Here is a 27,324-nt window from a genome sequence, read left to right as displayed (position 1 = left end):
CCATAGCAGATGAATGAAACTGACATGAGTACCTGAATGAACAGAGTCCCGCTGACTCCTGCTACCTGCGTGCAAGTCACGTGGGAGCGGGGCGTGCTGCCAGACTGCCGTTCCGGTGTGAGGATGTCCCTCTCATACCTTAGAGGGACCGACCCCACCGACTGGACTATCGAACCGATGCTGCGCTGAGGCAGCAGCCACTTACCCGCCGCACGAGGAGGAACAGGACGCCGGACTGCAGGAGGAAGCGCTGACCGGAAGTGATGTTCTGTCGCCTAGGAGATGCTGACGCCGCCGGCTGGAACAGGAACACCGCTGCCGTCCGTCCCCTGTGGTGAGAGGTGCGTGTCAGATATAGGGCAGGGCGCCCCTCCCACAAATTCAGGCCAATGAATCGGCCTTGATACGTATGTGCAGACTCAGCAATCTGCCACATTAAATAAACGTGACTGATGATAAGTCACAAACTTATTGTCCCAATAACCTACTAAATGTTCATTAATGGCCACACAAATAGCAATTAGTTGCGCAAAGATGTAGGGAATCGAAGCTGGCATAGTTCTGCTTCTGGGTTCAGAATTTTGTTCGAATGGCTGGTGTGAATCCAAGAGGCCTTTCCTATCAGACATCTCTGTAGTAAGCAGGACTTGGTATGGGCCGTCAGATCAGGGATCCAGACATTTTCTGACGTTTTTCAATCTCCACAGTTGAGCGGTGGGTCCCCTCTTTTAAGTCTGAGTCCAGAATGGAAGAAAATACATTTTTGTGAATTCTACTAAGTTGACCATGCAGTGCGAAAACATAAGCAGTCAAGTCCCTGTTCTGGGCCTGCAACTGCTGGGGGAAGTACAGGCCCATCCGGTGAACATTCCCAAACAACACTTGATAAGTGGACAACCAGTGCTCCTGCTTGGAGCAGTGCAAACTGCAAATAGAGCAATGGGGAGGCACTCAGTCCATGGCTTTCTGGATTGTTAACTTCAGAGTCCCATTGAAGGAAATGTGTCATCAAAAAATTTACCAGATAGTAACACACTTCCTTCTTATCTAATCTGTTTTATTTTCTGATTGCAGATTTTTTAATTCTATTTCCTGAACATGATTATGGGGTCGAGCATCTTGCCTGAGCTGTTCTTAACAGGATTTATAAAGCTTTTAAAAAAAAATTGCTTTATGGCAGCCTCATGGACCATAGACACAATGGTCAGGAGGTGACCTTATTGACTTCTGTGGGAGAGTTTTCTAGGCATGCTCTGAGACCTGTGCAGAGGAAAGAATAGATGAACTTTGGCAATCACCTGTTGTGAATGAAAGTGTCACGGCTGAGGATGGGGAAAACCCTCAGCCGTGCGATGCCAGAAGATGTTATTGGCTGCTCGGCCAGGATGACAGAATTAGGGAGCAGGTCACCTCCTATCGCGTCCCTAACCTGACCCTGAATCCTAACCATATGAGCCAACCCTGATGGTGAGAGGGCTCATACACCGGAACCTAATAGTCCCTGCTAGCCCTCAGGGTGGCCCTGAACTAGGAGCAGGGTAAGACGACCTGTTCCTCCTAGGCACGGAGGAACAGGAGTCTCACTGGCCAAGCTGCAAGGAAAAGGGGTACAAAAACAGACCTATGGATATGGCAGGTGAACTGCACTAGTTCTACCTACCTGCCACAGCCTTGCTGACTGGATCCCTGTGCTGACACGCAGATGTCCACACCATACTTAAATAGACACAGCCAACACACATACACACACAGGAACCCAGATCCATAGCTGCATTAAATAACAAAAGGAATACATCAACTGAACATAAAAATATCTATGACCACAAGGGTGGCCCTCACTGGCAGATGGTATAAAGTAGGAGGACGACTCCAGCAGACCATGGCTGAAGTACCCCTCTGACTACTGCTCTCAGCAGAGGTTATATAGGCCCAAGTAGCCACACCCACACAGACACACCCAGTGTTCACACACACAGAAGGGAATTAACCCTTCTCACACCAGGGAAGGAAAGACAGCCACTTAAAGGAGAAAGTGCACACATAACTAAAACCCTGTGCACACCAGACATACAAAAGACACACCTAACAAAGATAGGTTGCCAGGTGCAACCGCATGCACTTTGCAGCAAGCTGCCTAGCACCAGCTCAGGCTCCTAAACTGCGAAATAACTACATGTTGCCAGCGGCAACCACAAGTGAGGCAACATACTAGCGGCCCTCATCTGTGGTTGAACAACCAAACCAGACCGCAGGCAACAGCATGCGGATACAGGAGTCACGACCATGACCATGGTTGTGACAGAAAGATCCTGATTTATCTATACACAGAGGTGATATCTCCATATCATTACAGGCAGGTTTAGAATGGTAGATAACTGCAGTAAAGCGATCTGTATAGACCAAGATGTGGGGCCTATTATTATTACTATAGGCATAGTGGCCAGTGCAAAAATATAGATATTGACAAGGAAAATAAGAAATTACATAATCAAAACTTCTTTAAAATTATGTTAAACATACAAATGTGATTTAACCACTAGGTCATTATCAGATGACACATTTCCTTTAAGCCCCTCCCCTTTTCCATTGCTTTGAGTGTGATAGGGTGTGTGGGATGCTTGTGAGATACCTAAGCTGTCAATAATTGCTCTCAACACATCTCCAGTGATCTATGTACCCTGATCACTTTCACTCACCTCTGGGGCTCTATACCTGCAGACTACCTCACTGAGAAGTTTCTTTGCAGTAGTTTTGGCAGAGGCAAAGTCTTGCAGGGCCCAGCTTCAGATCATCCATAGAAGAAATCAGGACATACCAGCATTAACTCATACGCACACATACCTACCTTAGGTATAAAATCTACATATATGAAGTCTCTGAAATTGGTAATGAGGGTGGGGTGTGCACTTACCAGTTTTAAGTGAGTTATAACAGGCACATATCATACAAATGTCTTAACAGAAAGAAAAAAAAGTATCAGTATTCCCTTGATGTAACTGCTGAAAACAGGTAGATGCAGAAAGAGTCTGGTTAGGCTTCATTCACACGTCCATGGAACATGGTCCGTGAGATACCGGACTGGTAGCAGTGCGCTTCGTGCCGCCGCTGCAGTACAGTAATACACTGAGTGAGAGGAGTGGTCTTACAACCTACATATTAGATCCTACAAGAAACGCAACCTATGACATAACATGATCAGCGGTACACTAACAAATTATAAATGAGTTAATTTTAACCTGAAATCCTGTAGAATAAGAAACTATATGATCACTTTTGGTTGTAAACTTGCACATCTATTGAGCCCCCCTTTGAATGATTTTTTTTTTAAAATGTAACCATATATCTGATTTAGTTAGATGCCTGTTCACATTATACATACTAGGGGATATTCTGTTACCAATAGTACAGGGCCTCTTGGCAACAAAACGCACACCTGTGTGTAGAATGTTGTAGAGTAAGTCATCTTTATATAGTACTAGTAAATACTTCTTAATAACTAACCACCTTGGGGTATTCAGCGCTAGAACTGGTACTAAAAGTGACTGGACCTATCTGCTGATGATTGGGGTCTCTAGGTTTGCTGCACGGACGTAAAAAATCCTTTCTAATTCTAAGTTTAGCTATATTTTCTGCTTATTTTAATTGAGAAATAGAAGTTTCTTTGTGAAAGCTTAGTTGCAATATTATTGCACTCAGCTTCTGTGGAACTAAGTGAATACATGTTTTACTAAGTGTGATTAAATATAAGATAAAACAGACAAATCACATACAGAATAACAAAAAGTAAATAATCATCACTAGCCTACATATGCAATATGGGGTAGGATTCTGGTCGACCATGCTATAACACATGGCTGTCTACCACGTTATAACACAGGACCGACACCACAGGGTGTACAGTCAGATCCATAAATATTGGGACATCGACACAATTCTAAGATTTTTGGCTCTATACACCTCCACAATGGATTTGAAATGAAACAAACTAGATGTGCTTTAACTGCAGACTGTCAGCTTTAAGTTGAGGGTATTTACATCCAAATCAGATGAATGGTGTAGGAATTACAACACTTTGCATATGTGCCTCCCACTTGTTGAGGGTCCAAAAGTAATGGGACAGAACAATAATCATAGATCAAACTTTCACTTTTTAATACTGGGTTGCAAATCCTTTGCAGTCAATTACAGCCTGAAGTCTGGAACGCATAGACATCACCAGACACAGGGTTTCATCCATGGTGATGCTCTGCCAGGCCTCTACTGCAACTGTCTTCAGTTCCTCCTTGTTCTTGGGGCACTTTCCCTTCTGTTTTGTTTTCAGCAAGTGAAATGAATGCTCAATTGGATTCAGGTCAGGTGATTGACAATGCATAACATTCCACTTCTTTCCCTTAAAAAACTCTTTGGTTGCTTGTGCAGTATGCTTTGGGTCATTATCCATCTGCACTGTGAAGCGCCATCCAATAAGTTCTGAAGCATTTGGCTGAACATGAGCTTATAATATTGCCCGAAACACTGGCAGTCACATCATCAATAAATACAAGAGAACCAGTTCCATTGGCAGCCATACATGCCCACTCCATGACACTACCACCACCATGCTTCTGTCACGGCCTTTGGTTTGCGCTGAGACACAGTTGCCCCACTTGCAGTTGCCCGTTTTGCTGTGAGAGCATGCAGTGGCAGTGTCTCGGCCTTCTGGGCGATTGCCGTGACATGGTTGCCATGCATGCTGTTGCCGGTGGTAACGTGTGGTTTGGTATGCTTGTGTGTGCACTTCCCCTTTAAGTGGCTTCCTTCCTCTGTCTGGTGTTGGAAGGGTTAACTCCCTTCCTAGTGTTTTGTGAACACTGGGTTTATGTGTGCGTGGGTGTGGCTACTTTGGCTATTTAACCTCTGCTGGATGCCTGAAGCTCTGGGGGTTCCTCCAGCCTTGGTGTATGCTGGTGGTTCACTGTTCCTGGCTTTTACATCTGTCCAGTGAGGGCCACCCTTGTGGTCATTGATGTTATTATGGTGTCTCTTTCCCTTCTTATCTTTTGGTTTGCGTGGGTTATGTTCAGGGTGTTGTTTGTCTTGTGTTGTGTTACATGGCTGGTGATGTTTGGCGTCCAGCATGTTTGCTAGACATTCCCCTATCTCACGCTTACTGCAACTATGGATGTCCTGGGTTCCTGTGTGGTTGTGGTTTGTGCTGTGTCCTTTAATGTTGGTGTGGATGGCAGCACTTGTGCACGCGTTCCAGTCAGTGTGGCTGTGGCAGGTGTGTTATGGGTTTTGCTTACCTGCCAACTCCATATTCTGTATGTGTTCCCCTTTCCTTGCAGCCTGGCCTCAGAGACTCCTGTTCCTCCATGATTGGGATGAACAGGTGGTCTCTTCCCGGCTCCTTGGTGAGGGATTACCAGGGCGACTCAGGGTCTCTAGAAATCCAGAGTATGAGCCGTCCTACCATTGGGGTCTGTGCATACGGCGAGGAGTCAGGGAGAGGATTAGGGACGCTGTAGGAGATGACCTGCTCCCTTATTACTCCTTTTGGATAGGCTAATCCCCTTTTACCCTTTGAAACCACACGGTAGGGGGTTTCCCCCATTCCCCACTGTGACAGCTTCACTGATGAGGTGGTATGCTTAGGATTATGAGCAGTTCCTTTTTTTCTCCATACTCTTCTCATCCCATCACTCTGGTACAAGTTGATCTTGGTCTCATCTGTCCATAGGATGTTGTTCCAAAACTGTGAAGGCTTTTTTAGATGTCATTTGGCAAACTCTAATCTTGCCTTCCTGTTTTTGAGGCTCACCAATGGTTTACATCTTGTGGTGAACCCTCTGTATTCACTCTGGTGAAGTCTTCTCTTGATTGTTGACTTTGACACACATACACCTACCTCCTGAAGAGTGTTCTTGATCTGGCCAACTGTTGTGAAGGGTGTTTTCTTCACCAGGGAAAGAATTCTTCTGTCATCCACCACAGTTGTTTATCGTGGTCTTCCAGGTCTTTTGATGTTGCTGAGCCCACCAATGCATTCCTTCTTTTTAAGAATGTTCCAAACAGTTGTTTTGGCCATGCCTAATGTTTTTGCTGACTCTCTGTTTGTTTTGTTTTTTCAGCCTAATGATGGCTTGCTTCACCGATAGTGACAGCTCTTTGGGTCTCATCTTGAGAGTTGACAGCAACATATTCCAAATGCAAATAGCACACTTGAAATGAACTCTGGACCTTTTATCTGCTCATTGTAATTGGGATAATGAGGGAATAACACACACCTGGCCATGGAAAAGATGAGAAGCCAATTGTCCCATTACTTTTGGTCCCTTAACAAGTGGGAGGCACATATGCAAACTTTTGTAATTCCTACACCGTTCACCTGATTTGGATGTAAATACAGATGTAGCAGGGTTAGCACTCCAGCTCTTAACTCAAATTTTTTAACTCATCATGTTATCTTGAGACAAAAGCCATTGAAAAGCAATTGAAGGTGTTTGCTTAGATTGGATAACACAACTCAGAAATCTCAGAAAACAGGAGTGTTAACTCTGCTCCATCCGTACCCTTAAATTAAAGCTGACAGTCTGCAGTTAAAGCATATCTAGTTTGTTTCTTTTCAAATCCATTGTGGAGGTGTATAGAGCTAAAATCTTAGAATTGTGTAGATGTCCCAATATTTATGGACCCAACTGTATAAGAAATAGGGCAAATAAATACTTACATCCTACCTAGGATGAAGTTCCAAGTGAAGTCCCCCTTAATTATCTGTGCAGACCACAGTTATTTCCATCAGCCCCTCATACAGTTTGCATCATGCATGTCTCTGAGATCACTCACTAAAATAGCACAATGGGGGGGATGGGTACTACATTACAAGGAGTTACAAGGACTATCCTTACACAGAATACTAAATGTAATATAAAAGAGACAAAATTAAAGGGGACAGAACCAATCAATACTTAAAAATACCCTTACAATACAGGCGAGCTTGTATATACTTGCCCAAAGGTAAATTACTTATTATATGAGGTGGATAGCAACTTGATGCACGTAGAATTGAGTTACCAACTATAGGTTTCCTGTACACTGAGGCATCCATTTTACCTGTACTACAATTACCAGATAGCCATATATCTAAGAACGAAATGGCCTGCTCAGACCACTGTGCTGTAATTTTGGGATTGCAAGAGTTATTATTCATATATGTAACCAGGTCAGTTATAGTTGATGGCGTACAGCTCCAAAATCATTAATAAAATGAATGTACCATTGAATATCCATGACAAAGAGGCTATTCCCCAAAAAAATGAAACAACTTTCCTACCAAGAAACAAAAAGGTAAAATTGTAAAAAGCATTGATCATTAAATGTGAAAAAGTTATGCCTGAGTAAACAAAAAAATAGAGACATCCAAAATATACTCACGCAGAACATCAGAATATAATGAAAGGACCCCAGACATTAAGGGGGTGCACATGGGCTAGAGATAGTCTGCCTAGTGATGAGAAGGCTAATTTTAGCCAAGGTTTTGGAGGGAAAATCTTCCTGCTTTTGTCAAGGTCACTGGGCAGAAGTTTGATTCTGCTCAGTGACTTCCTTTTTATTGGTCAAGCTAGATGACCAATTGTGTCCCGGGGCTCCGGGTAAGGTTACCTGGACCCTGGCAACAGAGGTCTAATTGGTGGAGGTGGTTTGGGTGCGGTCTATAAGTGTTTGAGCTCTGTGGACTGGTTCACCTTTTTGCCGCACCTCCCATCCACCCACCCCAGTTTGGCTGAGTTTTGGTCATGGAATTAGGATGGGTGGTTTAAAGATAGTCATCCCATGATGGGATGGACTCTGATGTATGGTTATGTTTTATTTGAGTCAGAGTTTATGACTAGGCTCATAATTGGTTTAGTAAAGTTTGGTTTTTAAATAAACAGGCCATGGACAATTTTACCTCCACTCTCTAGTCTGTGTATTTGTATTCGGGTTGTCTATATATGTGAGACCTACCTACCTACTTCTAAAGCAGTAGAGTTGTGCCGAGACTGCTGTACGGAGGATAGGCTAAAGGGGCCCACCCCCAATGAGTTGTTGTAATAATGGGATTGGGAGGATGGGGCAAACGAGCTGACGCTAGTGAGGAGAAAAGCAGAGTCTTATAAAGGCTAGACCCCGCCTCCCCTCATACAAACACAGCAAATATATATTTGCTTACCACTTGTATTCGGGTCTTCTATATATGTGAGACCTACCTACCTACTTCTAAAGCGTTAGAGGTGTGCTGAGACTGCTATACGGAGGGTAGGCTAAAGGGGCCAAAAATCACAAACATAGCTTAAATGTTACATGTTTATTTGCAATTACAATACTAGATTACTGAAGGCACTAGACATTTCAACCTGCGGGTTTGGTATATATCGGACATAACAGACCGATTTCCATCTGCCTAACTTCTTAATTACATGTACCGGGACATTGTGCTTAGATGCGGCAGAGGCCGCCCCGATGCGCATAGAATGCCCAGTAATCGAGCTGGGGTCGACACCAATGTTCCTCAACAAAATGCGAATGAATTTGAGCAAGTTTGTGCAACTCAAAGAAGCAGAACCTAACCAAAGCAGATGTGCCTCACCCAGGGTTTCCTTAATAAACTGTAACCACTCTCGAATGGTTCTGACAGTAGGAAAGTATTTAACTTCAGTCAGCTGTCCTGGGCGTGTCGTCTTTGTGGAGGTTAGCGCAAGAATGTAACTTGACCCGTCCCAAGAGAGCTGACTCTTCCTCAGATAATTTTTACAGCTCGAAGCGCAGGTGAATTCGCCTGGTCTGAGGAAACCATAGAAAGCCAGATACATGGTTGTCTTCATCAGTAAGCTAGTATATTCACCAAACGGATATCCTTGCAACATATGAGACAAGGACCTGAACATCCGTCCTTCCCTGTAAATGGCTGCCGGGAAGGATGGGTGACAGCAGAGCCTTTCTGTATACCCCTCAGTAACATTCTGATAGGATGCGCAGAAAACAATGATGGTAGATGGGGATGCTTTAAATACAAATGATGTTGTATCCCGGCGAGATATGATTTAATAGTACTGTAAGACAGCTTCAGGTGTGAGTGGCAAAATGCACCAAATGCCATCAGATAAGATACATATCCTGCTCCACACGACGGGTGCGTTCTCTTAAAATCACAGAATGACGCCCAAGCTTTCTTATACATCCTTAAGGTGTTATCGGCTAGCGATCTAGTCATAAGAGACCTAGCAGTGGTAAGTTGAGCCGCTAGTCCATCACTAATTGGTCGAACTTGGGAATGGTTGCCCGTGTGCGGTCTGCCTGTGGAGAGACCTGAAAGAAGAACGACAGGTTACCCCTAGATAAAGCATCCGTCGCTACGTTAGCTTGCCCCCTAATGTGATCGCATATAATATGGAAATTATATTGAAGTGATAACCATACGAGTCTCCTCACAAACGACATAATCTAAGCGGAGGCGATCTACCCTTGGTGAGTATCTCTACTAAGGCCTCATTATCTGTCAGGAAGAGCACTGACTGATTCCTCCATAGTGGGCCCCACACCCGAGCTGCCGCCACCAGCGGGTATATCTCAAATAATGAGGAACACCTGGTGAAGCCCGCCAACCTAACCACCTCCGCTGGCCATTGGTCTGCCATCCACCTATGACCGGAAATAAATGCAAAGCCTAGTAAGGATGAGGCATCCGTATGAACTACTGGAGATTCACTTGAAACTGACGGAACGAATACCAATATGCCGTTCCACTGTGACAGGAACTCATCCCACATGACTAAATCCGCCATCGCATTCTGATCTATGACTACCAGGCTATCTTGATCGTGAGCATGTTTTAACAGCTTCAATAGTCTAGCGATGAACGACCTGCCTTGTGGAATGATGCGTGTAGCGAAGTTGAACATGCCAAGCAGTGACTGGAGATCTGCTTTGGTGACAGTCCTGACGCATGCTAACTTGTGAACTGTCTCCATAACTCTAATCAATTTGTCCTGCGGGAGACTAGCTTCCATCTTAACAGTGTTTAAGCAAATGCCGAGAAACGTGATGGTAGTATCAGGACCTTCCACCTTGTGTGGGGCAACGGGGACCCTGAGATCTGCAAACGTTGCTTGCAGCACCTGTAGGTCCTGAGGCGCATGGTTCAGGGATTCTATTAACAGAAAGTCATCCAGATAGTGAATTACGTGGTTGACCCGGAACAAGTCTTGAAGTATCCAATGCAGGGCTATGGCAAACTGGTAAAAAATCCAGGGGCTAGATTTTGAACCAAAGTTCAATTTGTTAGCGAAGTAGTACTTATTTGACCACTTAATCCCATACCATTGCCACAACTCTGGTTGGACAGGGAGCAACAAGGCATCAGTAATGTTGGCCTTAGATAGCCAAGCTCCCTTACCCAGACTGCGAATAACCTGAATAGCTTCATCAATGGATGCATATTTCATTGAAAATTCCTCTGAAGGAATTAATGAGTAAGGCTAGGTACCGGTAAAGAATGTGGAGCTGACAGGTCATAGATTAGCCTCTTTTTATTACAAAATTTGCCAGCCACTACACCAACTGGGTTAATCCTCCAACAATCAAAGGGAGGTTGATCAAATGGCCCAATGAGATACCCCTTACTCAGCTCGGCCTGAATAAGCTGAGAAACGGCTTTGGGATCCTTCGAGGCTGACAGTAGGTTCTTACATTCATAGTTGGACTGAGGAAGAGCCAGAAAACCTGTATGGAAACCTGCTGACAAACCCTTAATGATGAAATGCACCCAGTTGGTATCTGGATGAGAACCTAAAAAAGACTGAAGGAGGTCGACATTCACCATCCCTAGTCATGCTGGTTCCTGGTTTCTCTGTGGGCAAAATGCCCGGGTGTGGGCTCTGAAACATATAGCACATAAATGCAATAGCCTACATTGGTTGAAATGACAGACCGCAAAATTAAAGTTATTACAGATTTGGGATTTGCCCAAATACTTGATGGGTCGCCCCAACTTGTCTACCCCGATGTAGCCCGGCTGACTGACGGCCCAGGAATACTACTAGCCTGTGACAGAGCTGGGTTATCACCGACTGAGCACCAGTCCGTCATATGCGAGTATGAATTACATTTGGAGCAGGCTGAGGCTTTGAGACCGGCAAAGTGTCTACAGAATAACTCTGTATCAATATTAGACCAATCCACCGTATATTGGAATCGAGCCAACGCCGCTGCAGCTTTTGCTGAGAAAGAACGGTGATAGTCATAAAAAGCTGACCCACCATACTTATAAGCCAAATCCACCACCTTGTACATATACAGGTCTAACTCTTCCCTGCGCAGAGAATTACCTGAACAAACAACATCCCTATATAAGCTGAAAGCTAAAACAAACTCTGGGATGCTGAGTTTCCTGTTCAACCGCACGTCTTTGGATTTGAGCACAACCGAAACCTCGCCACAGACTATGGTTTTGTTGTCTGTTGCATCATGTGCTGCTATTAGCAAGGATGCTAAATTAACATCCTTGCCATCAATTATATCCTGCCTAATGTTGGCAGGAATAAAATGAAAAGGTACTATAGAGGGTGTTAGACCTGACCCACCAGTTATACTATTGCGGGAATTAGAAGACCCCGCCACACTCTGTGCCATCAAACGAGTAGCTATATTGCCAGCTTAGACCGACTCTTATCTAGTTTGAAAGTCCGACATGGCCGAGTGCAGTTCTGGATGGTAGCTATGGAAACAGTCTCCTGACTCTGGCCCGCCGGATCTGAGGACAGCAAACGAAAGAGTTCAGCCTTCCTTGCGGATGCTGGGAATGGGATGCCTCTTTTGGGCAGCTCTGCCATCAACTTGGGCACTGTCCATAATCTTAACGACTGTCTGGAGTCTCTTGCTGAACCTGATGCCACGCTTGCACGGGAAGATGAAGTGTCGCCCACCATGGATTCTTGAGACATCTTAACTAAAACATGACATGGTTAATGTAGAACAGAAAAACCCACCACCTGAATTTACCTAAGCCAAAACGTGCTAAGAACCATCGTATCTGCACACGTGACTCGTACCCAGCACACAAACAACCCTACAGCCCCCCCAGCGGCAGAACTGAAAGATGTGGACACCATAGAACTTACTGTGAAGCACCCAGCGAGTACCGGCTGACCCATGACAGTGAAATGAGGCATGCAAGTCATCGCCTGTAGTGATGATAGGACCTGAACCTATCTGTAGTCGTGACAGACGTATCGAATCGTTGCCTGTAGTCGTGACAGGACTTAACGTATCTGTGGACGTGACAGACATGTGGACAGCTATGTGTATCTAGGACGTAACATGCGTACCGTAGCGTGTGGCCTATAGTCATGACAGGCTATAACGTAGTTGTGGACCTATCAGACATATTCAAGTCCCATATAAAGCTATGTGGTTTTTTTTATCACACGTGAGTTGTGGAAGACTACCACAATAGTACTATACCTGTTGTTTGCTTCTGGATGCCAAAAACAGCTATAAGACTAAATACATAAACAGAGTGTTAACTACTACTGGCTATAACCCAACCTACCCTACTCTAAAATAAATCGTAGCTGATATGACCTGGATGCGTGCGTGTCAGATAAATACGCAGCCGCTTCTAATCGCAGAGATCCTTATATGCCGGAGATAGTCAGCAGAACATGATACAGCAGAGAAAAGCCGATAATGAAAACAGCAGAGGTTTCGTATGATCGCATGCTGAACACCCCCCTTCTCTCTCCCCTGTGCGCGGGCCGTACAGCCCCGATCTTACCGCTATCTTGCCGAAGTATTAGGGTAGAAAATGCCGACGCCAAGCTTTGCTGCTGCTTGAGAAAATGAAAGTACCGATACCAGGAAGTGACGCAGATGTGCACCTCCAGCCGCAAACGAGCTGACGCTGGTGAGGAGAGGGGGAAAAGCAGAGTCTTATAAAGGCTAGACCCCGCCTCCCCTCATACAAACACAGCAAATATATATTTGCTTATCACTTATTGTCTATTTATAAATGCTGGTAATTTAATTTGGGTGGGGGGGGGGGGCATTTTATGTCATGTATTGCCATATATATCTGACAAGCATATCTCTTAGAGCAACTAAGGCCAACTCATGGGGGACTGCAGTATAAAGCAAAGTGATATCACAATAATCCACATATATCAAGGTTGCCATTGTTACATATTCAAACCTTGTATTTGAATAACGATAGGATGGAGATGTTTGTCGAGCCAAATCCCAAACCTTTCTAATAACAAACCTATCCTAGATATAATAGGGCAAAATGGTAGAGGGAAGGTTTGTTTGTGTACTTTGGGTAATGCATGGAATATTAGTGTCACCGGGAAGGGAAACTCCAAATATTCTTTAAATTTGGTATATAAAAAAAAAAAAATCTAAATCCTCCTGTACAAGTGCAAGATATTTGGTCCTAATGTCAGAGGTGGGATCTGTGGATAAACTCTTATAAACATCACAATCATTAAGGCTACTTTCACACTTGCCTTGTTAATTCTGGTATTTAGATCCAGCAAAAGTTCTCAATACCAAAATTAAATGTTTCGGATCCATTGTGATTTTGCACATCAGGATTCATCTGTTCTGTTATGATGCAGATGTGTGAAATCAAAACAGAAAAAAAATTATCCTTCTAAAAAAAAAAACGATCCATTGCCATTGACTTACATTGTTTTCAGTGCCGGATCAATTTTTTTCCGTTTTTATGATCGGATACAAAACGCAGCTTGCCGCGGTTTTATGTCCAGTCACAAAACGGAATGCCGTCGGAACAGAAGACATTCTGATGCATTCTGAACAGATCTTCTTCCATTCAGAAAGCATGAGGACTACATGCAAAAAATTTCCTCTGCCGGATCTCAATACCAGAAAAAACAAAGCAAGTGTGAAACAGGCCTAGGTTGTTTCATAATCTCCATTTCACATAACCCACTATCTAGAACAGGGATCAGCAACCTCTGGCACTTCAGCTGTTCTAAAACTAACATTCCCAGAATCCTCCTTTTAGTTCTATGAGAGTTACAAGAACAGCTGAACAAATGTGCATGCTGGGAGTTGTAGTTTCACGGCAGCTGGAGTGCCGAAGGTTGCTGACCCCTGATGAAAAATAACTACGGATAACCCCTCATCTGCAGCACAGTGATTACTTTCTATTTGCAAGGCGTTCTTTTTAGTTACATTATCATGCCCATATAACTTGAAAAATCGTTTCAGTCTTTTCAGTTCTTTTTCCACAAAGATTGAAATAGTCCATTGTTGATGAATGTGTTGAAATGGGATAATAGTCAAAATTAGAAATGCAATCCATTTTAATAGCAGAAGCTTCCACCTTGGGTTGCGGTGGGTTACCATCCTGCAGTGACTCCAGAGTCATCAATGATACCTGCTCAGGAAACGTCAGGTGGTTCACAGCTGACATATCAGGTCGTTCAATCTGTTGCTGCTCCTCCGCAGACAGAAGGGTATGGAGTCAACATAAAACAAATGTTCCTTTAAACCCTTCCTGACGCAGCAATTTTCAGTTTTTGAGTTTTAGTTTTTTGCTCTCTGCCTTCCCGGAGCCATAACTTTTTTAGTTTTTTGTTCACATAGGGGGTGAGCCACCCTATCATTTCTTTTTTTAGTTTTCTGTTCACATATCCAAATGAGGACTTGTTTTTTGCGGGACAACTTGTACTTTCTAATGGCACCATTTAATATTGCATAGTATGTAATAGGAAGCTGGAAAAACATTCCAAATGGGATGGAATTATAAAAAAAAAACTGCAATTTTTGATGAGACCATCTGTAGTTTTTGTTAATATCATTTTGGGGTGTGTATGACTTTTTGATCACTTTTTATGAATATTTTTAGGAGGTAAAATGATGAAAAACATCAATTTTTTCCCCGTTAACGTCTTTTTAAAATGTTTTAATAGTACTGGCGTCTTCGCACTCAGCGATGCCCATGATATTGATTTTTTTTATAGTTTAAGTATTTTGATTTTGAGGAAAGGCGAGTGACTAGAAATTTTATATACCCATATTTTTCGCCCCATGAGACGCATGTTTTTCCCTCCAAAGTGGGGAAAAAAATGTCACTGCATCTTAAGGGGTGAATACTAATGAGCGCTTCCATTATGGAAGTTCTCATTAGTATCGGAGGACTGGGAATAGGTGAAGGCTCTAGCTAGCTCCGTACAGTATTCAAAGTATTATGCGAATAGACTTCGGATGTTTCATCCAAAGTCGATTCGCTCACCCCTAATTTATATTTTTTGAACCTACTGTACATTAATCCCTCTACTGACTTTTGTTTTTTCCCTTTTTATAGGCTTACCTTGAAGTTTCTCAAGGTTGGGCATTTAAAAGGACTTGCCTTAAGGTAAAATCAGTGTAATTCGTTAATTATGCTATCTGTATGTAATGTCTTGTCTCTCTCACTAGTCACAGTGGCACAATTTGAATTTGTCTAGCCACAGAACAGAAAAGGTTATGACTTTTCCATGGTTGTAGAATGATCAGATGAAAGGGGTTTTTCAGGATTTTGGTATTGATGGCCTCTACTGAAGATAGGTCATCAGTATCAGATCTGCGGGGGTCCAAAACTGTTCCCCCGCTTATCAGCTGTTACCTTGTAGCTCTGCTGCTGGGGAGAGAGGTCAGCTACCTCTTCTTCCTGGAACGACACCTGCCACTGAAGGGAGAGGTCGGCTACCTCTTCTCCCTGGAATGACACCTGCCGCTGGGGACAGAGGTCAGCTACCTCTTCTCCCTGGGAAACCCTCTCCCGCTGGGGAGTAGGACCGACTGAACCTACTCTCTGGAACTCTGGCTGTTGCTGGGGATCTGGGCCAGCTTCCCAGCATCCCTGTAGGTGCGGTTGAGAGACCTCAGTCCCATCTCCAACCGCCGACTGGGGGTCCTCCCAGGACCAGTCTATGAGGTCCCCTACCTCCGCAGCTGGTAGTGAAGCAGGGGATACCTCAGTCGGGTCTCCCAGCTGTAGGGTTGTAGGTCTGAGACTACCACCCAGCTCTCCTGCAGTGTATATTGGGGCCAAATTGAGCTGAGGAGGTAATGGTAATCCTGCTCCAACTCGCGCTCCATTGTCACTAGAGATGCCAGGTCTTGTCTCACCTCTCTCGCTGTAGCCCAATCATGCATACTATCCCTGTAGTCATAGATATCGCAGAATCAGGGCTCTCCAGCATCTCCGAACTCTGGTTCTGCGAAGGCCTTAAACAACATGCCAGAGCCATCGTAATCCTCACCCTCAGGCCTGTTGTGCTCAGCCATCCAGGGGGAAGGCCGAATTGAGTACCACTAGAGTGCCTGGTAGGTGTCGTCTAGCCAAATCTCCTTCTATACCAGGCTCACGAGTTCTGTCACCCACTCATCCAGGAACTGATCTCCCAGGAGGGGCATTCGCAGGGCCACTCGCATCTGCAACCGCTGCTCCTCACTTGGGAGACTCTCGCCCCACTGACGCTGTACGTCCTCCAGGGCTTCGTGCCATATGCCTTTCCGGACTGCATCCCTCCAGTACGGGTAATCCTCCTCCTTGTAGTGGAACGCTGTTTGGGAACTAGCTGATTCCATACTGCTGTAGCTAGGGGCGCTGAATGGGTGCCCAAAATATAAATCCATGAACGGTGTCTCAAGGATGCTTCTATACTCCTAGGATGTCACCCCACTGCTGCCACCAATGTGACAGACTGCTTGGCACCCGACTGGCTGCCTCCGCCAATCGATGCTTCCTAGTGCTCACCGAGTACTTCCAAGCACTCCACCGGACACCATCAGCACTGTAGTCCGCACTTCCAGCATTACAGCTTGGCTGGAGTTCGCTGTCCTCCACCCGCCCTGGGCATGACCAGGATTCAGCTTCCAGTGGGGGAACCTCTGCTTATTCCAGACAGCGAAACAGGAACAGGAACAGCTCTTACAAGAGCTACGGATTATACTCTGGAGAGTATAATGATTATAGCAATCCCCAGAGTGTAGTTCTCCAATCCCCCAAACATGAGCCCAGACTTCAAGAAGGGTAGAACAGGACCTGCATGCAAACAAACATCCCCTCCCTAGTGTCTTAATGAAAGAATAGTGAGAGAGAGGACACATGTGATGGGATTATCTCCTGAGTATATCATGGGGTGATCTACTTCTCTACCCCGGAAGCGGCTACTCCTAGAGTCAGCTATTTTAATCACATCACTAACACAATAGAACAAAGGAACAAATAAACTAACACATTCATTGGGAGTCTCAGAGCAGAGTTAACTCTTTTTGTGTTGCGGGATTCACACCCTGCACCTTTAATGGGCAATAGGAAAGTGCACTTAGTAGCAATAGTGCCCCAACAGTAATTGTGTGCCAGAAGTACGGTAATAATGCTCCCATAGTCCCCTAGTTGTAATTCAGCCCACCATAATGCCCCGGTATTAATAATTCTATTTATAGTGTGCGCCAGTGCAAAAAATGCCCCGTTGTGTCCCCAGAATGCCCTCATGTGTTCCAATGATCCGTACTGTGTCCCACTAGAAAAAACACTTAGTGCCCCCAGTTGAGCTTAGGTGCCCATAGTGCCCCTATAATTTGTGACAGTATAAAAGACTCCTATATAGTGCCCCCAGAAGATGCCCCATAGTGCTCCTCCCCCGTCCCCATAGTGTCCTCCATAATGTGCCAGTATAAAATGCCCCTATATACTGCCCCACATAGCTGCCCCCATAATGCCCCTCTCCCCCTTCCCCAAAGTGGCACCAAAATGGTTGTTAGTATTAAATGCCCCTATATAATGCCCCCATAGTGCTCTTCTCCCCCACTTCTCCATAGTTCCCCCCCCCCCATAATGCGTGCCAGTAAATAGGGCCCCCAGTAAATGCCCCCATAGTGCTCCTTTACCCCCCACTTCTCCATAGAGCCCCCATGAGTGCCAGTATATAGGGCTATAGGGCCCCCAGTAGATGTGTCCCCTCTTCTCCAAAGTGCCCCCCCATATTGTTCCAGTATATAGGGCCCCCATAGTGCTTACCCTCTTCTCCATAGTGCTCCCCTTTATTTGTGCCAGTATATAGAGCCCCCCACAGTGCTTCTCCCTCTTCTCCATAGTGCCCACCCATATTTTGGCAGTATATAGGACCCCCATAGTGCTGCCCCTCTTGTCCATAGTGCCCCTTCCATATTGTGCCAGTATAAAGGGCCCCCATAGTGCTTTCCCTCTTCTCCATAGTGCCCCCCCATATTGTGCCAGTATATAGGGCCTCCATAGTGCTTCCCCTCTTCTCTATAGTGGCCCCCATAGTGTTTCCCCTCTTATCCATAGTGCCCCTCCATATTGTGCCAGTATATAGGGCCCCTTCTTGCCACAGTATACTATAAATAATAAAAACAACAAACACATTTACTGACTTATTGGGATGTAATATTACTTCAGACAGCTGCCTGACCAACCCCACAAATACCCTCGCCCCTTACCCTTCCCCCCCGGAATTAACACTCTGAGACCGACTTCTTGGTATAAATGGCCGTAACAGCCCGTTTATTAAAACCACCACATTCTCCACCAACTTTTAATACTGATAATCATAACAGTGAACACATAACACATAAATAAAGTGCAATAACAGTGTAAGGATCCTAAAAGGCAACCCAAGCAAGCTGTGTTCTTCACTCCCCATCTCCACTTGACTTTCCACCTTACCCTCGGCCGCAGTCACCGATCCAAGGGCACCAAATCCTCTAAAATTATCTCTCAATCTACCCGTGTAGGCCTTTTAGCCCAAACAGGAACCCCAGCCATCGGCTTACTGACCTCCTGAGATGCACGCTCCAACGTGTCATGCACCTGTTTAAACATTGAATTGCCTTCCAGGACCCTCCATTAACATGCCCCTACTACCATTGACGTAGCTACCTAACAATGGGCAGGTGGGTGGGCAACTCACAGGTACCCTGGACACTTCTGCAAGTCCCACCCCTATCACAGCTTATATACAGCCCGCAAAATTAACTAATACTGCCCGCCTCTACCACCAATCAGACTCCTGACCTGAATCTCCCATAAATAAACCCCTTTCTGCCTTCATACTTCCCCCAAGTCAAGATGCACTTCGCTACTGTCTGCGCCTCGCTCCGTTGCTCCACTGACTTATTGGGATGTAAGATTACTTAAGACAGCTGCCCGACCAACCCCACAAATACCCTCGCCCCTTACCCCCTCTTCCCGAAATTAACACTCTGAGACCGACTTCTTGGTATAAATGGCTGTAACAGCCTGTTTATTAAAACCACCACATTCTCCACCAACTTTTAATACTGATAATCATAACAGTGAACACATAATATATAAATAAAGTGCAATAACATTCCAACACTGTGTAAGGATCCTAGAAGGAAACCAAAGCAAGCTGCGTTCTTCACTTCCCATCTCCACTTGACTTTCCACCTTACCCTCAGCCACAGTCACCGACCCAAGGGCACCAAATCCTCCAAAATTACCTCTCGATCTATGCCTGTAGGCCTTTTAGCCCAAACAGGAGCCCCAGCCATCGGCTTACCGACCTCCTGAGATGCATGCTCCAACGTGTCATGCACCTGTTCAAACATTGAATTGCCTTCCAGGACCCTCCATTAACCTGCCACAAACGAACATAGGTGACACCTCATGTATGGACGTCCTGCCACACCTTCAGGGCTGTCTCCAAACCCTCTTGGATCCCCAAGGCCCACAAATCCGTACCCACATCATTCAGATGCACACCATCGGCCCTCAAGAATTGAGGCGATGAAGCCATCAATTCTCTATGCCGCACCACAAATCCACCCTGACGACGCACAATTAGCCCGACTTCCTTGTTCAGCTTTGCCCGCGCCCTGTTAATGTGATCCACTGACCTCGCAAATCACCATGACCTTCGAGCCACCACTTCAGACTAGATGACCAACAAATCCAGAAAATTGCATAACAACCGCAATAGGTCCAGCTTGATGTCCCGAATCACATCTCTAGACCGGCAAACACCTAAATCGTTACCACCCACATGTAAAACCAAAATGTCGGGCGGCCTATCCAACAAAGCAAAGGCATGGAACTCAGGTAACACCCGACCCCACAAGAGACCCTGCAAACCTATCCACCGCACTTGCAACTCCTCACGCTGGAACCCCAATTGCCTTCCATTTCTCCTCACGTTGGCTCGCAACGCACCCCAGTAAACATAGGAATGTCTCAGAATCTACGCCAAGCACGATGATGACCCTGTAAACATATGTGTTAGGGTGGTAGTGTCAATTGAGGCTCACCTGAGTCAGAGGACACCCGAGCTGGAAGTATGGAGTCCAGTGGCAATGGCCCGCAGAAGCAGGAGGCAGGTAGCGTGGTCGATCAGTCTGGGTCGGGAGCAGAGAGGGCAGCGAGGTAACAGCAGGAGTAGACGGAGGCGTGGTCGGTGGTAAGCAGTGAGTCAATGCAGGCGGCAAATCAGCGAGGTCAAACGGTCCGGGTTGGCAACGAGGGTAAAACAGCAATAGTGGTGGAGGAGCAGAGAGGAAGCTTGCTACAGGCTTGGAGGCACAATAACCAGCAAAGGGCTGGGTTCAAGGGCTGGGTTTTATAGGGAAGTAGCAGGTGCAAGAGATTGGAATAATCAGCAGGTCAAGGCAAGGACAAGAGAGGTAGTTAGAAGTTAGCAGTTAGCAAGAGAATAGTCCAAGGAGAGACGGTAGCCTAGTGGGTAGAGCTACCGCCTGGGACATGACTGGCCACGGGTTCGAGTCCTGACAGTACTCCCCCCCTTCCAAGGTGACCTCCGGGCACTGCAGGGGAAGGTTTGTCTGGGTGACTCAGATGGAACTCCCTGTCAAGTCTGGGGGCATGAATGTTCTCCTCCGGTTCCCAGGAGTTGTCTTCTGGAGGATAGCCTTTCCAGGAAATCAAGTATTGGATTTTGCCCCGGTGGAGTCTGGAGTCAAGGATCTTAGAGACAATGTACTCCTCTTCGCCTTGTACCCTTACTGGTGGTGGGGGGGGGGAGGATGGCGGCCAGGGAAGGTGTTCTCTACAAACGGCTTGAGAAGAGAGCAATGGAAGACTGGGTGCACCCTGATGGAATGTGGGAGGTCCAGTCGGAAGGTGACTTCATTAATCCGACCAGAGATCCGGAAAGGCCCCAAGTATTTTTGGCCCAGTTTCTGAGCAGGTACCTTCAGTCTTAGGTTTCTTGTGGAGAGCCACACTTGATCTCCTATCTGAAAGTCCGGAGCGGGTCTACGATGTTTGTCTGTCGCCCGCTTAAAGCGTCTCTGAGCCTCAAGGAGATTATTGGAAATGTTCTCTTGTGCCTCTTGTAAATTTGCCAGGCGTTCGGCCACAGCTGGAAGCGTGGAAGTGATGGGCAGGCGTGGGATGAAAGCTGGATGCAGGCCAGTGTTGGCGTAGAAAGGACTGTAATGAGTGGAACTGTGTTCCGCATTATTGTAGGAAAACTCGGCCGTAGGAAGGTGATCCAACCAGTCATCCTGCAAATAAGTGATGAAACAACGTAGGTACTGCTCGAGGGTCTGGTTCGTTCTCTCTGTCTGCCCATTAGACTGGGGATGGAAGGTGGAGGACAGGTTTACCGTGATCCCAAGGGCCAGGCAGAAGTCTTTCCAGAATTTAGAGGTGAATTGCATTCCTCGGTCAGAGACCACATCATCCGGAACCCCGTGTAACCTAAAGATTTCACGCAATACCAGGTCAGCCATCTGTTTGGCGGTGGGTAGGCCCTTGCAGGGGATGAAATGCGCCATCTTGGTAAGGCGGTCCACGACAACCAAGATGGTGTTCATCCCTTTTGAAGGGGGTAGGTCAACTACAAAGTCCATAGAAATTGAACCCCAAGGGCGGGAGGGGATGGGGAGTGGTCGCAGCAGCCCCACGGGTGAAGAGCGGGGAGTCTTGTTGCGGGCACAGACCGTGCATGAGGAGACAAACCTTTTAGTATCTTCCTTATATGACGGCCACCAGAAGGAGCGGGACAGGAGTTCCTGGGTCTTTCTTGTACCTGGATGGCCAGCCAACTTGGTATCGTGGTTATATTTTAGTACCTCGAGCCGTGCCATTTCTGGTACGTACAGTTGTCGATCCAGGTATACCCAGAAGCCACCCTTGAGGGTGAGGTTGACGTCTTCTGCTGGGTGGGTGAGGAAGGGGTCCTTTTCATAAGCCTTCTTGATTGACCCCAGGAGTTCCTTTGGGTAGGTAGCTCCCAAGACCTTTTTCTCAGGTAGAATGCTGGCTTGGCCCTTGTTGTCCTGTGAAGGTTCAGAGAACATCCTGGAAAGGGCATCTGCTTTGCCATTCTTCGACCCCGGGCGATATGTGATAATGAAATTGAATCGAGAAAAAAAAAGGCTCCATCTGGCTTGTCTGGCGGAAAGCCTCTTGGCAGAACGGATGAATTCGAGGTTTCGGTGGTCAGTAAACACAGTTATGGGATTGATGGCCCCCTCCAATAGATGTCTCCACTCCGAGAAGGCATCTTTGATTGCCAGCAATTCCTTATTCCCGATGTCATAGTTCCTTTCTGCGGGGGACATTTGGCGAGAGAAGAAGGCGCAAGGGTGTAAAAGCATCTTTTCTCCCGTACGTTGTGATAGGACAGCGCCTACTGCGGTGTCGGAAGCGTCCACTTCGACTGTGAATGGCAGTTCGGGATTAGGATGGATCAGAATTGGAGCAGACGTGAAGAGGGATTTGAGCTTGGTGAAGGCTTCCTGTGCTTCGGGTGTCCAGGAAAAGGGCACAGTCTTTTTGGTTAACTGGGTAATTGGAGTAACGATTTTTGAGAAGTTCCGAATGAATTTTCGGTAAAAGTTGGCGAAGCCGACAAACCTCTGTATTTCCTTTTCATTCTTAGGGGGAGGCCAATGTATTACAGCCTGAATTTTCCAAGGATCCATACTCAGCCCTTCCGGGGAGATGATGTAACCGAGAAACTGGGTGGTGGTCTGTTCGAACTCGCATTTCTTGAGCTTGATGTAAAGAGACTGCTCGCGGAGTCTTTGTAACACCCTGCGGACATGTTCGCGATGTTGTTCGAGATTTTCCGAGAAAATTAAAATATCGTCCAGGTATACCACTACGAACAGATCTAGCATGTCCCTAAGGACGTCATTAATGAAATGTTGGAAAGTGGCTGGGGCATTGCAAAGTCCGAAGGGCATAACTAGGTATTCAAAATGTCCGTATCGTGTGCGAAAGGCGGTCTTCCATTCATCCCCGGGGCGAATGCGAACCAGATTATAGGCCCCTCGAAGATCGAGCTTCGTAAACACCTTCGCTGCCCGGAGTCTCTCGAGAAGTTCCGAAATCATGGGGAGAGGGTAACGGTTTTTTACCGTAACATCATTCAGCTTGCGGTAGTCAATGCAAGGGCGTAGAGAGGAGTCTTTTTTCTCCACGAAGAAGAAGGGTGCTCCCGCAGGGGAGGTGGAGGGTCGAATGAAGCCCTTCTTTAGGTCCTCGTCCAAGTAGTCCTTCAGGGCCTTGAGTTCAGGCTCCGAGAGGGAGTAGATGCTGCCGAAGGGTATTTCAGCCCCAGGTAATAATTCAATTGGGCAGTCGTATGGTCGATGCGGTGGCAGCTTGTCTGCGTTTTTTTTGTCGCAGACATCCTGAAACTCGCTATATTGTGGAGGCAACAGCTCCTTGACAGTTGGTTCCGAGATGAAAGATTCTTTGGGCATTGGGGAAGCAGGTTCATGCAGACAGTTCGAAGAGCAGAACTCGGATGTGAACTGTAGACAGCGGGTTTCCCAGTCCACCGACGGGTTGTGAGTGGCTAACCACGGGATGCCCAAGATCACCGGAAACTTGGGGGAGGCAATCAAAGAGAAGTGGATCGTCTCGTGGTGGTCGGTTTTAATGTGGAGCTGTAAATCTGCGGTCTGATGTGTAACTGGTCCCGAGGAGAGTGGAGACCCATCCACTGTTTCCAGATCGATGGGGGCTGTCTTGGTTACAAGCGGAATGTTGTTCTCGTGAGCAAAAGTTAGATCCATAAAATTGTCGCCAGCTCCGGAGTCGAGCATTGCAGAACAGAGAAGTCGTCGATCCCCGATGGTAATGACAATTGGAATGGTGAAGTGGGACCCGGTGGCTGCTAACTCAGTTGTCTCTGCCGTCACCGGTGGGGTTGCGGCCTGCCACTGCTCTCGCAGTTTAGTGACGGCAATGGTTCTGCGGGATTTGTTGGGGCATTTGATGGCAATGTGCCCTGGCTCCCCACAGTAGAGGCAGAGGCCTTCGGCCAGTCGTCGTTCTTTTTCTGCTACGGACAGAGTCTTGCGCACTGCGTCAACCAGCATCGGCTCAATGGGAGGTTGGGCGACCTGCTGGGTAGTAGAGGAGAAAGAGTAAGTGGGTCTGTCGCCTTGGAACCAGAGCCTTTCTTTCCTTCTCTCGGTGAGCTTCTGATCAATACGGACACACACCTGAATGAAGTCGTCCAAATAATCCGGGGCTTCAAGTCTGGCAAGTTCATCTTTGATCGCCTCCGATAGACCTCGCCGAAATTGGCTCCTTTGAGCAGCTGGATTCCAGTTGGTGTCTGAGACCCAGCGGCGGAACTCGGCGGCGTACTCGGCGACAGAGCGTCTTCCCTGTCGAAGACTGTGTAGTCTTGCCTCAGCTGTCACACAACGATTGGGGTCATCAAAGACCTGGCTCATAGCTGTGATGAAAACATCCAGATCGTGCAGCAGACAGCTATCGTGGAAAAGGGGGCCGGATGCATCCGGAAGTAGATACGGCACTGATTGAGAAAGCCCCGGTACTGGCGACGATCTCCATTGAATTTCGAGGGTAGTGGCATGCGGGTGTCTGCAGCCGCGCCGCGTACGTCCAGGAGTTGCCGTTGGAGCTCAATGATCTCCCCCTGTTGACTCTGTACCTGGCCTTGGAGTAGTGAAAATTTCTCCTGGTAGGTGGTGCCGAACTCTTGCAGCTCAGACACCTGCTTGCGCAGGGTGGCCATTACGGACTCCATTTTTTTTTAGGCTGGTTATTCTGTTGGTAGTGTCAATTGAGGCTCACCTGAGTCAGAGGACACCCGAGCTGGAAGTATGGAGTCCAGTGGCAATGGCCCGCAGAAGCAGAAGGCAGGTAGCGTGGTCGATCAGTCCGGGTCGGCAGCAGAGAGGGCAGCGAGGTAACAGCAGGAGTAGACGGAGGCGTGGTCGGTGGTAAGCAGTGAGTCAATGCAGGCGGCAAATCAGCGAGGTCAAACGGTCCGGGTTGGCAACGAGGGTAAAACAGCAATAGTGGTGGAGGAGCAGAGAGGAAGCTTGCTACAGGCTTGGAGGCACAATAACCAGCAAAGGGCTGGGTTCAAGGGCTGGGTTTTATAGGGAAGTAGCAGGTGCAAGAGATTGGAATAATCAGCAGGTCAAGGCAAGGACAAGAGAGGTAGTTAGAAGTTAGCAAGAGAATAGTCCAAGGAGAGACGGTAGCCTAGTGGGTAGAGCTACCGCCTGGGACATGACTGGCCACGGGTTCGAGTCCTGACAATATGCCTTAACGTGCAACTAATACAAATGACATAATGACTCAAAACACAGCTCAGTAAACCCAACACTTATAACATATGAGGACGAACATACGCCCGAAAACATGCCGATTCCCATCGGCCAATCTGCTTAATAGCCTCATCACTTAGACCCTGTCTGGCCACCTCAGTCGCCGCGCCTATTTTGAAGGAATGAGACGCAAACTCCTTGGCCGGATAACCTGCCGCAGCTAGACACTTCCTGAATACCGCAACAAACTGGAAACAAGACAAGGCCGTTCCATCCTGGTGCACCAACAAAGACCCCCCCACACTTGGCCCCAAAGACAAAAACTCTTCCACGCAACATACAGGGCAAAGCACTGACACACACAAAGGGCACAATAAAATGACCACCCCTCTGCCTTCCTGGTCAGTTTTTGACCTACGCAACACACATCGCAAACCTTCATCACTAAAACTAATGTCCTCTCGCCACAAACCCCCACCTCGCGCCCGACTGCTGGCTACCAACTCGGAGACCCTAAAGGCACCAAAGAAGGCCAAAGAAAACGCAGCTCGAAACAAACACGCCTCATACCAAGACTTACACACCACACCAACCTCATCCCACAAATCCTGCAACACCCTAAAAGAAACTGGACGACGAGTATCTGTCCTCACTACACTGCGTCTATATCCCTTTAACGCCTGGCTCACCAAAAAACTTCTGGACACATCAGCCAAACCGTGCAAACGCAACCAGAAAGCCACAGCCGCAACCCTTTTTGAAGCTACAGAGAAAGAGACACCTGAACTATAAGACATCCCTACAAAATACACCAGTAACAAATGCAAGTCCTCCACTACCACGCCACCCTCTACCTGATCCACTAACCGTTCCCATTGAGACCACACATAAGAATAAGCTGACTACGTACTCCTACTCACGGACCGCATAATCAGATTTGATGAGACCCCAAGGCCATGCTCCAGAGCCATAGAGGACATCGCAACGCACCCGTTTATTCCTGAACAAGTCCCCCCACAGTTGCCAACACAATCGGGAACAATTCTAATAACACTAAGTTACCCAGTAAACCGGCCACTGCCCACTCCTCTGGCCACGGACCTGAACTCCATTGCCCTTGACAATACGCTCCATAACCACAAGAACCCGACGCATCCGTAAACAGTTCCAAGTCTACACTAAAAATTGGCTCCTCCATCCACATGGAACGACCATTAAATTCACACAAAAAACGCTCCCAAACTACTAAATCTGCCCGCACCTCAGCAGACAGTTTACGATTACTATACCTAAAAACTTAACAGAGGTAGCCGACCCCTCAGTTTTCTCCGGTGCTAACGGGACCCCAAACCTGGCCGCCACCCGCTCCATAGTGTGCAGTAAAACCGAACAGACCCGTGACCCTGCTGGCCCCAAAAACAAAAAAATCATCAAGATAGTGCAGCACCGAATTCCAACCCGCTTCATGCTTCACCACCCATTCCAAAAAAAGAACTAAACTTTTCGAACAAGGAACACGAAATAGCACAGCCCATCGGCAAACAACAATCAACATAAAATTGCCCAACCCATTTAAAACCCAACAAATGAAAGCTATCCGGATGAATGGGCAGTAAACGAAACACTGCCTCAATATCCGTCTTTGCCAACAAAGTCCCCTGAAACGGCGCACCCACCACACCGCCTCGTCAAACGACGTGTACGACACAGAACACAACTCGTCGTTGATACCATCGTGAACTGAACCCC

At 46.8% G+C, this 27,324-nt stretch overlaps 1 protein-coding gene across 1 annotated transcript in view; it reads left to right on the top strand.

Annotated features, from left to right (window-relative positions):
• The window catches only part of LOC122935705 (V-type proton ATPase subunit S1-like protein), a 93,991-nt gene that overhangs the window by 47,989 nt on the left and 18,678 nt on the right, over positions 1-27,324 (top strand). The window contains exon 5 of the mRNA XM_044291555.1: positions 15,347-15,397. Coding sequence (XP_044147490.1) covers positions 15,347-15,397 — 51 coding nt within the window. The remainder of the gene's footprint in view (positions 1-15,346; positions 15,398-27,324) is intronic.

This window comes from Bufo gargarizans, chromosome 1 (genome assembly GCF_014858855.1).
Source record: "Bufo gargarizans isolate SCDJY-AF-19 chromosome 1, ASM1485885v1, whole genome shotgun sequence".
In the NCBI taxonomy this organism is placed as follows: Eukaryota; Metazoa; Chordata; class Amphibia; order Anura; family Bufonidae; genus Bufo; species Bufo gargarizans.
This window is presented reverse-complemented; position numbering and strand designations above follow the sequence as displayed.